Source organism: Macaca nemestrina, chromosome 12 (genome assembly GCF_043159975.1).
Source record: "Macaca nemestrina isolate mMacNem1 chromosome 12, mMacNem.hap1, whole genome shotgun sequence".
In the NCBI taxonomy this organism is placed as follows: domain Eukaryota; kingdom Metazoa; phylum Chordata; class Mammalia; order Primates; family Cercopithecidae; genus Macaca; species Macaca nemestrina.
Genome location: NC_092136.1, coordinates 76,853,893 through 76,868,576, shown reverse-complemented (window position 1 = coordinate 76,868,576; position 14,684 = coordinate 76,853,893). Strand labels below are relative to the sequence as shown.

Sequence of the window (14,684 nt, the reverse complement as noted above, 5' to 3'; positions counted from 1 at the left end):
ATGCTTATCCTTATTAAGTGAGTAAATAGAGGCTCAACCACTAAAAGAAATGCGTGCTCATCTTACTGGAGCATGCGTTTACTTACTGGATAGGTGTCATCTTACTGGAGAAGAACTATAGATATGAGTGTCAGACTCTGGCCATCTTTGTGGGGGTTTTTTGGTTTTATTTATCTTCTTTCCTAAACTGTCTAAATAAGTGATGATAATATCATGCTGCTTTATCAGTGATTATTTCTTAAGAACAAGGACATTTTCTTACATAACCACAGTGCAGTTACCAAATTCAGATATTTTAACATTGATATAATGCTATTACCTAATTAACAGTACACATTCAAATTTTTATCAAGTATCTCTGTATTATTCTTTATATCTTTTTATTTTCCTAACCCAGGATCCATTCCAGGGCTACGTGTTTATTCACATCTCTTTAGTCTCTATTAATCTGGAATGTTCCTCAAATTTTGTCTCATCGATCTTGATATTTTTAAAGAGTACATACTAGTTGTTTTGTAAGATGTTTCTCAGTTTGGATTTCTTTTGTTTCCTTGTAATAAGATTCAGATTACGCATTTATAGCAGGAATAGCACAGAGAATGTTGCATCTTCTGAGTCTCTTTATTATTTTTCCTTATAATTAATAAGTAATTTGTGGGAATTTGAGACTATTTAAATATCCTGTTCCTTATATTTCACCTACTAGTTTTAGTTTCTGTGGATAATTCTAACTCTGTCATGTCTGTTATATTTATTTATTGTTGTTCTGTAAGAAAGAACATTTCCCTTCTCCTCCGTATGTTTATTTATGTCAATGTATACTCATGGATTCTTATTCTGATCAGTGGATATACTACATTCCCATCACTATTTAGGCTCCATTTGTCCGAAATTTGGCCAATGAGAACCACTTCGACCTATTGGCAAGCTATTTTGAAATGTTTGAAATCCATGAAAGAATAACAAGCTTGAATGTAGTACTTTGGTGGAATTTAACATTCTGAAAAACAGCGGTGACATAACGCAATAGCCTCACTCTGGTTTATTGATCAGAGATGACAAGAACAATGCTATTTAGCAGTCGTTTGCAAGTTTAGGTCTGTGTACTTTATTTAGCAGATTTGTATTCTTTATGGAGAAAAGTCAAAAATCTAACTTGAGTTCTATATTTGTGTAGAACAGATTCATGAGTTTTCTTTGGTTAGAGGGCTTAACCTCTGCAATACATTATGACTATAGCCACATGTAGAACAGCAGATTATCAGGAGGCAGATTTGTGGTAGCCGTCTACCAAGAAGAGCAGTCATGGCAACTGTGTACCTGACCAGGTAGCTGTAGGTCAGTTGCAATAAGGACTATTTCTAAAAATATATAAAACATTTAGGCCGGGCGCGGTGGCTCACACCTGTAATCCCAGCAATTTGGGAGGCCGAGGCAGGCAGACCACTTGAGGTCAGGAGTTCAAGACCAGCCTGGTCAACATGGCAAAACCCCATCTCTACTAAAAATATAAAAATTAGCTGGGTGTGGTAGTGGGTACCTGTAGTCCCAGCTACTTGGGAGGCTGAGGCAGGAGAATTGCTTGAACCTGGGAGGTGGAGGTTGCAGTGAGCCAAGATCACGCCACTACACTCTAGCCTGGGCGACATAGTGAGACTCTGTCTCAAAAACAAACAAAAAAGGATAAAACATTTTCTAATCTTGAGGATTCACTGCTAAGAGTATACATTGTGAGGTTTGGCATTAAAAACCCCCACAGATTGACTCATTCTTTTTTTTTTTTTTTTTTAAGTGAGACTTAAAGGCCAGGCATGTTATAATCTCAACGCTTTGGTAGGTAGCCAGGCGTAGTAGTGCGTGCCTGTGATCCTAGCTCTAGCTACTGGGGCGGCTGAGGCCAGAGGCTCTCTTGAGCCCGGGAGGTTGAAGCTGTAGTCAGCTGTGTTCATGCCACTGCACTCCAGCCTGTGTGACAGTGAGATACTCTCTCAAATAAAATGAGACTTACAAAAGTTACTGTTCACTTAAAAATATTTATGACTGAACTCTGCTTAGTAGCTTTTCATTTTTATAACCTAAGCTACATTTCTACTTAATAGACTTAAATTTTGTACTTTTTTCTTCCTTTTTTTTTAAATAGAAAGTGACTTCAGTGATGATTTTAGTGATGATTTTGTAGAAACTCGGCGAAGGCGGTCAAGGAGAAATCAGAAAAGACAAATTAACTACAAAGAAGACTCGGAAAGTGACGGTTCCCAGAAGAGTTTACGACGTGGTAAAGAAATAAGGCGAGTTCACAAGCGAAGACTTTCCAGCTCAGAGAGTGAAGGTAAGGCATAGGTCTCCTACGTGTAGAAGTTTGGACAAGGCAAAATAGACATTATAAAGTGAACTCAGGATTGTGATTCTGTACCATTCTTTAAAATTCATGTAACCAGGCCAGGTGTGGTGGCTTATGCCTGTAATCCCAGCAGTTTGGTAGGCCAGGGCAGGCAAGTCTCTTGAGGCCAGGAGCTCAAGACCAGCCTGTCCAACATGGTGAGACCTTGTCTCTACTAAAAATTAAAAAATTAGCCTGTGTGGTGATTTGCATCTGTAATCTTAGCTACTCAGGAGATTGAGGCAGGAGAACTGCTTGAACCTGGGAGGCAGAGGTTGCAGTGAGCCAAGATCGCACCACTGCATTCCACCCTGGGTGACAGAGCAAGACTGTGTCTCAAAAGAAAAAAAATTCATATAACCAATAGTATCTTTGAGATAAAACCTATAATTTTGTGCATATTATAGTTTAAATAAAGGATACTTGATAAGAGGCTAATTTTTAAGATCTCCATTGTAGTTAAAATTTTCATTGAAACTAGAAGAATCTCAGAAAATTGTGATCTGATCAAAATTTATTCTGCTTCTTTTTTTTACTCCCTTATTCATGGCCCTCATTTTGAAATAACCTCTTATGTCCTCAATAGCTGAAAGGTTTCAAATAAAAGTGCCTACTGTCTCTTTCCGCCTTTACTATGATTTCCATTGGAAACTGTTTTATTTCCTAATAGCTATAGCTGTGCCCCCTACCAGTAGTACAAGACAAGCTCTAAAATATGAATTTCTGACATCCATTTAGTCTTTTTTATTTTATTATTTATTTTATATATATATATATATATATATATATATTTTTTTTTTTTTTTTTTTTTTTTTGTTTTTTGTTTTTGAGACAGAGTCTCAAAAAAACCTCCCAATAGCTAGGATTTTAGGCATGCGCCACCACGCCTGGCTAATTTTTGTATTTTTAGTAGAGACGGGGTTTCACCATGTCGACCAGGCTAGTCTCAAACTCCTGACCTCAGGTAATCCGCCCGCCTCGGCCTCCCAAAGTGCTGCGATTACAGGCCTGAGCCACCGCACCCAGCTTTATGGCCTGTTTTGAAGATTGTTTTGCTTTCATAGATTAAACATGAATTTAAGTTTGAGCCCAAGACAAAAGAGAAAGGGGAAAAAAATGTTTGGATGTGAAATGCTAAAGAAGGGAGGTGAACATCTTTTTTGAACGTGTACTTACCTTCATGTGTCACAGAGACAAACATAAATGCATTAGTTAAGCCGTTAAATATGAATATTTATTAAACTAGGCCCTGTTCCAAGCACTGGCATATAACAGCAGACAAAATAGTTCTTATGAAACTCTTATTTTAGTTGGGAAGAAAGCGACAATAAACAAGATAGATAAGTAGAATATATGATATATTAGAGATGAGTGCTGTGGAAAAAAATAAAGGAGAAAAGGGGGTTGGGAAAGTAGTTGAATTTCAGATAATATACTAAGGAAAATCCTCACTAAGAAAACATTTGAGTGAAGACCTGAAAGAAATGTTGTGTGTGAGTCATGCAGTTATCTAAAAGAAGAATGGTACAGGCAGATGGAACAATAAGTATGAAGTCCTTGAGATATGTTTGTGCTTGTCATGTTCAGCAAACAGAAGGGAGTGCAGGGTTGTTGGAGCAGAGTGAGTGAAGGCAAACATAATGAGATGAAGCAAAGAGGTCAGTGGGGACCAGTCAGCAAACAACAGCCCACCTGCTTACATAAATAAAAAAGCAAGGTTTTGTTTTTGTTTTTGAAACAGAGGCTCACCCTGGCTGGCGTTCAGTGGCATAATCACAGCTCACCATAGCCTCAATCTGCTGTGCTCAAGCAGTCTATCCTCCTCAGCCTCCCAAGTGGCTAGAAGTGGCATAAGCCACCACACTGTGCTAATTTTTAATTTTTTTTTTTAATAGAGATGAGATCTTGCAGTGTTGCCCTGGCTGGCCTTAAACTCCTGGCCTCAAGCGATCCACCCCCCACCTTGGCCCCCCACAGTGTTAGGATTACAGGTGTAAGCCACTGCACCCTACCCTGTAATACAATTTTTATTGGAAGACTACCATGCCCACTTGTTTACATATTGTCTATTGCCTGCTTTCTCAAAAAGCTGAGTTGTTGTGACTGAGAGTATAGGGCCTGCCTCTTATATAAAAGATGTGCTAATCTCTGATGATAAATAGTGCCATGCAGTTTAACTTTCTGCAGTGATTATATATGTGCTGATGGTTACAATAGCCACTAGCCTTCGTATGGCTTGAGCACTTGAAATGAGGCTAGAGTGACCATGGAACTGAATTTTAATTTTTATTTAATTTTAACTAATTTAAATTTAAAATAACCACATGTGACTAGTGTTTACCATATTAGGTAACACAGAGTAGGGTATTGTATGGACTTTGGATTTTTATTTCGTGTGAGGTGAGAAACATTTGGGCCAAAGCACAGATGAGTATTGAGAAGCAGATGAGGAGGAAGAGGAAGAGGAAAGCAAACCATCCCACATTTTGAGCAAAGGAGTGATGTGATCTGACTTAGGTTTTAATTTGCTGTGGTAGCTGTGTTATGAATAGATTGAAGGGGGCCAGGGCAGAAGCTAGAAGACCCATTGGGAAGTTATTGTAATAGTCCAGGTGAGAGATGATGGAGGGTAGAACTGGGTCAGTAGCAGTAAAGAGGCAAAAGCAGTCACATTAGGGGTATGTTTTAAAGTGAGACCGAAAGGATTTACTGTTGGGTTGGGTGAGAGAAAGAAAATAGTCAAGGATGACTGAGAAATTGGAGGAGCAATTGTGAAAAACTAAGATGGTAGAGACCACAGTGCTGCAGGATTAAGGAGAAAATTTAGGAGCCCAGTTTGAGACACGTCATTTGAAATGCCTGCTTAGAGATACCCAAGCCTAGATGTCAAGTAGGCAGTTTGATACACTAGTCTGGAATTCAGTGGTTGCCTAAAATAAATATGAAAGCCGTTAGCATATAGATGGCATGCCAAGTTGTGAGACTAGGTGAGCTCTTCTAAAATGGAAGTAGAGTCATCTTCAGTATCCATTGGGGATTGGTTTCAGGATCCCCACAGATACCAAAATCCTTGGATTTATAAGTCCCTCATATAAAATGGTGTCATATTTGCATATAACCTACCCATATCATCCATATACTTTAATCTCTAGAATATTTAAAATACCTGATACAATGTAAATGCTATATAATTGTTACACTGTATTGTTTAGTGAATGACAAGAAAAAAGTCTATGTATGTTCAGTTCAGACACTACCATCTATTTTTTTCCTGAATATTTTCCATCTGCAGTTGGTTAAATTCATGGATAGGGAGGCCCAACTGTATAGACAAAGAAGAGAAGACAATTAAGACTACCAAGGGTATCTGATAACTAAGATGAGAATTGGCACAGTGTTTAAGATGTACAGGGTTGGGTGTCCAGTTTAAATCTTTCCTTATCAGCATGTTGACATGATAACCTAATTTGTGTACTAGTGGGAAGGAGTTTCTTAGTTTGTAACTAACCTATCTTCATTTAATTCAAGCATTATCAGACATCTTCCCCAAGAAATTTGCTGTTGGCCAGGCACAGTGGCTCACGCCTGTAATCCCAGCACTTTGGGAGGCCAAGGTGGGCAGATCACTTGAGGCCAGGAGTTCGAGACCAGTCTGGCCAACATGGTGAAACCCCGTCTCTACTAAAAATGTAAAGAAATTAGCTGGGTGTGGCAGCACATACGCCTGTAATCACAGCTCCTCGGGAGGCTGAGGCAGGAGAATTGCTGGAACCTGGGAGGCAGAGGTTGCAGTCAGCCGAGTTTGCGCCACTATGCTCCAGCCTGGGAGACAGAGTGAGACTCCGTCTCAAAAAATAAAGTAGACCAGGTGCGGTGGCTCACGCCTGTAATCCCAGTACTTTGGGAAGCCAAGGCAGATGGATCACAAAGTCAGGAGTTCGAGACCAGCCTGGCTAACATAGTGAAACCCCGTCTCTACTAAAAATACAAAAAGTTAGCCTGGTGTGGTGGCAGGCACCTGTAATCCCAGCTACTCGGGAGGCTGAGGCAGGAGAATGGCTTGAACCCGGGAGGTGGAGGTTGCAGTGAGCCAAGATCACGCCATTGTACTCTAGCCTGGGTGACAGTGTGAGACTTGGTCTCAAAAAAAAAAAGAAAATATTCTCTAAAATCATAAATAAAGTATACCATGAATCATATTGGGCACTGTTATGGGGCTGAGGAGAGAAATCAGGCCAATTATTGAAAGGACATTTTTATGTACAAGCAATTCTGAAAGCAGGACATGGTGAATATGGGGAGGAAAAGGAGAATTAAATTCGTTTATGGTTACCCATGCCAATGGCTTAAATGTGCTGTTTATTCTAGAGAGCTATTTGTCCAAGAACTCTGAAGATGACGAGCTAGCTAAAGAATCAAAGCGGTCAGTTCGAAAGCGGGGCCGAAGCACAGATGAGTATTCAGAAGCAGATGAGGAGGAGGAGGAAGAGGAAGGCAAACCATCCCGCAAACGGCTACACCGGATTGAGACGGATGAGGAGGAGAGTTGTGACAATGCTCATGGAGATGCAAATCAGCCTGCCCATGACAGCCAGCCTAGGGTCCTGCCCTCAGAACAAGAGAGCACCAAGAAGCCCTACCGGATAGAAAGTGATGAGGAAGAGGACTTTGAAAATGTAGGCAAAGTGGGGAGCCCATTGGACTATAGCTTAGTGGACTTACCTTCAACCAATGGACAGAGTCCTGGCAAAGCCATTGAGAACTTGATTGGCAAGCCTACTGAGAAGTCTCAGACCCCCAAGGACAACAGCACAGCCAGTGCAAGCCTCGCCTCCAATGGGACAAGTGGTGGGCAGGAGGCAGGAGCACCAGAAGAGGAGGAAGATGAGCTTTTGAGAGTGACTGACCTTGTTGATTACGTCTGTAACAGTGAACAGTTATAAGACTTTTTTTCCATTTTTGTGCTAATTTATTCCACGGTAGCTCTCACACCAGCGGGCCAGTTATTAAAAGCTGTTTAATTTTTCCTAGAAAACTCCACTACAGAATGACTTTTTAGAAGAAAAATTTCAACAAATCCTGAAGTCTTTCTGTGAAGTGACCAGTTTTGAACTTTGAAGACAAATAATTGCTGTAAATTCCTTTTGATTTTCTTTTTCCAGGTTCATGGTCCTTGGTAATTTCATTCATGGAAAAAAATCTTATTATAATAACAACAAAGATTTGTATATTTTTGACTTTATATTTCCTGAGCTCTCCTGACTTTGTGAAAAAGGGTGGATGAGAATGCATTCCGAATCTGTGAGGGCCCAAAACAGAATTTAGGGGTGGGAGAAAGCACTTGTGCTTTAGCTTTTTCATATTAAATATATATTATATTTAAACATTCATGGCATAGATGATGATTTACAGACAATTTAAAAGTTCAAGTCTGTACTGTTACAGTTTGAGAATTGTAGATAACATCATACATAAGTCATTTAGTAACAGCCTTTGTGAAATCAACTTGTTTACTATTGGAGATAACCACACTTAATAAAGAAGAGACAGTGAAAGTACCATCATAATTAACCTAAATTTCTGTTATAGCAGAGTTTCTTGTTTTAAAAAAAATAAAATCATCTGAAAAGCATTTGTACAGTAAAATGTATAATGAAGCTTTGCCAACCAGACTGTGCTAGCAACACGTTTTTTTAAATAGCTTTATGCAGTGGTAATAAGGTGGCCTCAAATATATTATGTCTGATGGAGGGTTATTAGCGAAATGGATGTGGTCTTTGTTAAGGCCTGGGTGGATCGTAAACTTTGCCAATAGTATAACTCTTGTCTTCTGGCCACTTGATGTTTAAATATCTGAAATATCATTTTGAAAAAAATACATCTATATATAACATACATGAAGAGATGCTAAGCTGACAGTGATATTTTAGCACATTTGAAGACTGGGAAGAGATTTTCAGGTGAATTTTAACTGGTCTATTCTTGCCCTTAGTATCTACTTCAAATTGAAGTCTACAAACAAAGCAGTTCCTTTGGGAGGTTTTTAGTTTGAGTTTTAGCATGTGTGCGTATGTTTGTGTGTGCGTGTGCGTATGTGTGTGTGTTGGAATTTCCTATCTGCCTGGATATATTAGCAGAGTTTGAATGTAGTTTTGGCCTTTGGCCGTTAGACTTCTATTAAAATTCATTAATAGTCATACAACCAACATAGAGTTGAATGAGAACTGCCGATGTAATTAATAGGCATGACATCCATTTCAAACATCTCAACACTTTAAAGAAAAGCCCTTTATTTAAAAAAAGAAAGGGTTTTTAACTAACTAAATACCTAACATGTAATTGACACTAAAATATGAACTTTGTCTTATTTAGTTTCTGTTATAGCTGTAAAACTTCAGGCAGAGCCATAACATTGTACAGAGTGTAGCACTTGTGATTAAACCTAGCCTGTTAAATCCTGAAACCTTCAACCATTACTTCTGTGAATACTTTTGCCCTGGGATTTGGGTTTTTCTGTTCCAGTGTTGTGTCTGTTGCCGGCAATGGACACACCATATCTGCTGCTGGCCCAAGGAACGTCATTAATTTTTCTTTCCAAATTAAATATTATGTGCTAGTCAGTATATAGTAAAGCACTTCTCTTTTTTATTACTAAAAAGCTGGCATTAGATTTGCATTATAAATACCTCTCTAGGAACTTTATACTCCTTTTCCTTCTTCAACAGGTATTGCCCTTAAATCTTATCTTTTGGCCTTGAAAGTTTATAGCTGTTGTTTTTCAGTTGTTTGTTGTTTTGTTTTGTTTCACTTTAGTTCTGTAGTACCTGCCCATTAATATTTTTGCTTTGATTCTAGCAATGTGTATGTATCTGTAAAAAAATAAAATAATGAAAGCAGCCTAAAAATAGGATGCACCAATAGCGTGTGGTTCCAAGTAAGTTGTGATTTTTATTTTGAGACAGTGTTCCACTGGAAGGGAAGGAAGGGCTTACATTCACAGACGGTAAAGCAGGACTGTGGAAGGAGCTGCATTCACTTACAGTCTCCTTTCCAGCTAGGTTTGTTTTATTTATTTGCAAGTCAGCTAAGAATTAACCTTTTAAACTATCTAAAACAGGCCAGCAATATAAAGATTTCTACCAGTGCAAGGTAAGTGGTTTGAATGTACAGGTGCCCTTTCCTGCCACCCAGTCTCACCCCACCATTTTAGTCCTGCAACTGGGTAAAGCCACTATTGTGTGGAAACTCTCCCATGTGCCCTGTCTCTACCTCTGGACACACCAGCTCCTCTTTCCACCTATTAGTTCTATTCCTCAGTTAAGCCAGTGATCAGAAGTAGTATTAAATGGGTAGATAATTTTAACAGGATGCCTAATGTGAAATAAGGAGTTATTTTTACTCTTCTTCTATAGAAAGCCTAAGGTAATTTTTACCATCGCAAAGGCTGAGTATTCCATTTAGCAAATGTCCCACTGACATGGGTTTGGAGACCACTTGTGCTGCCTGATGTTTACCAAACTTGAGTAAGTGTTTGTCAACTTGATAGTGAATGTACCCCTTCTCACCTTATGTTTTGATTAAATCAATTAACTATAGGTCATCTACCAAGAATGTAATCCAAACAGTTGGTAAAACATTATTATGCAGATTGATTATTGATTATTAAATTTTGAGCAGTGCAAAAACAGTTTTGCTGCTTGGAGTTCAAATTCAGTCCCTCAAAGAGTTTATGATCACTGAAGTACACTCTGAAGGTATCCTGAAGAAGTTAGAAAAAAAATTTAGAAAACGAAATGTTCTGTATACAAAGACAATACAGTCCCTACGAACTGCAGAAAGTATAGGAAAGCAGTAATTGATCTAGAGTTTAGACAGTCTTGGATCTTTTTTAGAGCACTAACCATGGATTTAGACTCAATAGCTGCTACATAGTAGAGCCCTTTAATAATTTAATCCCCCCTTTTTGAAATACAAGCTGGACTCCCAAACTCTAGACTGTAGCAAATGTATTAAAGGGAGATGTAGATTAATATTCAGTATATTTAGTTTGCAATTTCTGTAAAGGTCTGAAAACTAGTCAGCTTTTCACAAAGCAGAAACTTTGAACTGAAATATATGTGAAAATGACTCAGACTGAAAACATTTTGGTTTTGTACATCAGTGCTGATAAAATAGTGTTTAGTGTAAAGCATTTTCCATCATTGGCACATTACTGCAAAATGATGGCAGAGATATTTTCAAGAATGTACATCAAGTTGTATTTCCTCGACATCCTTTTTTCAATTGTTCAAGGTTACAGATTCAGAGGATAAAGGAGAGTTTCGTTTAGAATAAATTCATGTCTACTGGTAATCTATATAAAAGTGACCTGCCCAAGAACCAAAAACTTCAAATGCTAATGAAGCTTTTGAAAATTTTTAAACAAATTAATTTTAAAAGGGTGTTACACATATCCAGTTTTTACTTTTTGGTTGATGAAATGCATCCCATAATATATATTTGAGCAAAGTACATACATTAAGAAAAACATGGACATTTACTTGTTTAACTTAATAGTCAAAATGATGAGGAAATGTTAGCTGTTTTTAAGTGGGATTGATGGAATGTCCTTTGTCACAAGGAATGCCTTTTTAGCTTGTTTGTGGGCATAAGAGATGTTAACCATTCGCTAGTTCTACCACACAACTGTAAAGAACCTAATGAATCTACAAGTTTAATATTCAGAAAAAGCTAGGAACTCCGCTCTTCACTAACACAGTGGAACAGGTCCATTATTCAAGGTGATGCCTCACAGCTATAGAACAACTATTCAGAGACCTAGAGTTAAATGGTACATGTGTATTTGTTTGTGTGCGCGCACGCACACACTTCAGATAAGTATCAGAAGAAATAAAAATGAATCCATCATTAACTATTGAAAGAAATAAGATGGCTGCATTGCAACAGATATAATTACAAATATCATTTAATTACAGAAAATCTAGGCAACAGTTTCTCCTGATGTCTGACATTCTCAAAATATCCTACTCGTTCTCCAAGAAGCAGAGAATGCCAAGGCTGCATATCTGCTGTAATCTACCTAGCCCTCTTCTGCTTAATATGATGCATTATTGAATCTTCTTAGATTAAAATCCATTCCTATTTTATCTACCTTTCCCAAAGTATGTACCTGTAAACCTACTTTGGAAGTGGCAAGTTAACTGATTTTTTTGTGTCGTTTTTATGCCAATCCTTAAGGTCAAAGCCTTTTGCTATCAATGTATTTAAATTGAGTTGCTATGTGTTCACTTAATTTGTTTTCAAAATATTTTGCTCCAACTTAAATTATCTTTTAACATCTTTTGAGTGCCAAGAATTGCTAAGTAACTGTAATATGTTGAACAGAGTAATTCCCAAGTAAGCAAGGAGGTCATAAGCCAAAATTTAATGAACTTAGTATATAACCACTTTAGATTATACACTCACCACTTTTTGTATTCATTCATGCAAACCCTCCTGGAAGTCAATTAGAATAGGATCCCATTTGTGGACTTTTTTTCCTCCTTTTGGACACTTGAGCACAATTTTTTTTTTCATTTCATATTTATACCACTTTGGAAAATTCATTAAACCCAATTCTGGCACATTGTAATCGTTTCAGTTAATGAAGATGTTATTTTTATTTTAATAACTAAAATATTACTATCCTATACATAAGTTATATGAGAGGGCATAACAATAGATGAGTAGAAATTTATTAAATTTCTTGGATATTTTGAATGAGAAAAAACATTTTTAAAGGAATTTTTTTTCCTTTTTTGTCCAAACCGGTACAAGCTAGAAAGTTTGCTAAGGACTGAATACTTGCCTTGTGCTTTTTGCCACTGGATGATGTAAGTTAAGAATGGAACTGTTAATTCTAAGTATATATTTTCTTGACTTTCATCAGTTTCTAAAGAAATCTAATTTAAGTGTTTTGCGGTTTTATTTGATCTGTATTTATTGAGTTCTGGTCATAGACCAGCAGCTTGCATGTCATGCTCGTGAACAGCCAGAACACAGTTATTCGGGAACTTCATGGCTCAAAACCTTCTGAATCATTTAACTTATTTTGTATGTTGCAAAAAAAAAAAAGTTTATTTTGCTTGAGAGTCACCTTTTTTTTTTTAATAACTGTACAGCTTTTAAGGGATGGGAGGTGGGAAAATACCCTAAAATAGGATGTAGATTTTTTACAATTGTGTTTATGCTAGATCATCTACAGGTGCATTATGTAATTAAACCTAAAATTGTTTAAAAATTTGTGCCATGTCTTTTTCATTCTCCTGCCCTTTAGCAGAATTGGTGCATGTCAACTGCTATGTGGACAAGCCTTGAAATTAATAGAGTTTAACAAGCCCTGTCTCCAAAGCTTTAAGGTCACTGCATGAAAATTGTGCACACAGACACACACACACACACACACACACACACACACGCACAGATCTAGCTTATATTAGTGAATGGATTTTCAGGATCAGAACAGCTACAGTAGCCCAGATTTGGCTGTTAACAGCATATTCTTATAGGGCATGATTTTTGTAATTCCTAACTAGGGTATTCTCAATGTTAGTCTGGTGTTCTATTCTCTTTCAAAGTAGCTTCTTGATGATGGTATCTGTTGTAGCTTGCCCAAACCTGCCATGAGGTTTTGTGTACACTTCGAAAGGGTATGTCCTATGCTAAGATGGGAGTAGAGCAAGGCTTGATTTTCATCTATTCATATAAAAGAAGGAAAAAACTAGAATTGCTCTATTTGGTTATTCAGTGGACTTAATTCCACAGGAATAGTTGTCTGCTGAAGCGTGGCAGCAAGGGAAGTCAAATTCAAATTTCAGTTCCCTCCTTATTCGCTAAGTATTTTGAAATCTTGTAGAACTTCTGATTCTAGCACAGTCTTTTACATGGCACGTTTTACCATGGTATATTCACAGCTTCATTTAAATGTCAGTGCTTTTTCCCATGTCATAATTTTGCCATTCTAATTTCTCACCTTTGTAGTACAAGTGTATTCTTGAAAATAATTAAATTCATCTAAGTGTGTCATAATTTCTGTCAAAGCTATATTCATGTTTTGCCAGCGTCAGTTTTTTGCTGTCCTCATTCAGAAGGGAAGCCTGGGGATCATGAGTTTCCATGTGAAGAATACAAATTCCAGATAAAAATTTGTAAATGGTGTCTTTTAGAATTTTGATTTGAAGTAATAGCTGGAATTCAGGGACTGTCTAATCAGAATGTCTCTTGATTTTCCAGCATGCTTATATGAAATGCTTTATTTTCCTATGCATTAAAAAATGTATTCCTGGAGTAGGTTCTCAGAATGCTTTATTTGGTTTCTAGGAGATGAGATTTAAAGCAGAAGCTCCAAGATTAGCATATAACTCTTGAGGTAATCAGGACCGTGCTGTTAGTCAAATAGAAGCTGGAGTGCTCTCTGTCACATAATATACTGCATGTGTGTGGGGGCGGGGGGGGCAGGGAAGATCAGAAAACTGGAAATGTAATTCTGATAACACACAAAGTAAATTGTGCATTAAAAGTATAGGAATTCTTGGTAGCTTAAAGCTTCAGGGGTTAACTTCAGTGTATGAACACCTAGTGTGTTAGAATTGCAGTGCATAGTTGTTTAAATACAATATTCCTTGTAAGTGACAACCAAAATATGTTGTGGCTGGTGCCAATATTTTTGTTAATGAAATGTTCAGTGTCTCACTACAGTCTGATCAGAACTCTTGGTGTTATAAACCAGGCCTAAAGCCATTTTATAGCTATTGGCCTAATCGTGTAACTTTTTCTTTCAAAATGTTTTATTATAATACTTCTGTCATTTCTTTCACTTAATATGTCAATTGTCATAATAAAAATTTAAATTTGAATTATTTAGCATGATGTGTTTGCAAACTTAGCTTATTTTAAATTTTGTGGCACATGGAATAAATTGTCTGTAGCAGTTCATGATGGTTAAAATTTATCATCCAGGCCTAGATAAATTGTTCTCCCGCTATCTGGAAAGTAAATGTACAAGTGCATCATTTCCCTAAAATAATTTTTAAGGCTATTTGCCAACTAGACAAATATAGATATTAGAAAACTATTATTGATTTCTATCTTTAGCCTCTGGAAAACTAATACATTATAGAGGCTGTGGACTTGTTCTGTGTGGTCCCATAGGAGCACAGAACTAGACCAGAGGGCAGAAGCCATAGGGCAAAAGTTTTCCATTCATTCTGTGGAAGAAACTTAGTTCTCTAATAATAAACAAGCTTGGAAGTGAATTATTAGGAAT

The 14,684-nt window shown here is 37.3% G+C and overlaps 1 protein-coding gene across 2 annotated transcripts in view; it reads left to right on the top strand.

Annotated features, from left to right (window-relative positions):
- The window catches only part of LOC105468803 (remodeling and spacing factor 1), a 158,619-nt gene extending 144,345 nt beyond the window's left edge, over positions 1-14,274 (top strand). For both annotated transcript variants that reach the window (XM_071075345.1, XM_011719180.2), the window contains exons 15-16: positions 2,141-2,329; positions 6,749-14,274. In XM_071075345.1, coding sequence (XP_070931446.1) covers positions 2,141-2,329; positions 6,749-7,323 — 764 coding nt within the window. In that variant the 3' untranslated portion in view covers positions 7,324-14,274. The remainder of the gene's footprint in view (positions 1-2,140; positions 2,330-6,748) is intronic.
- Positions 14,275-14,684: the final 410 nt, after the last annotated feature.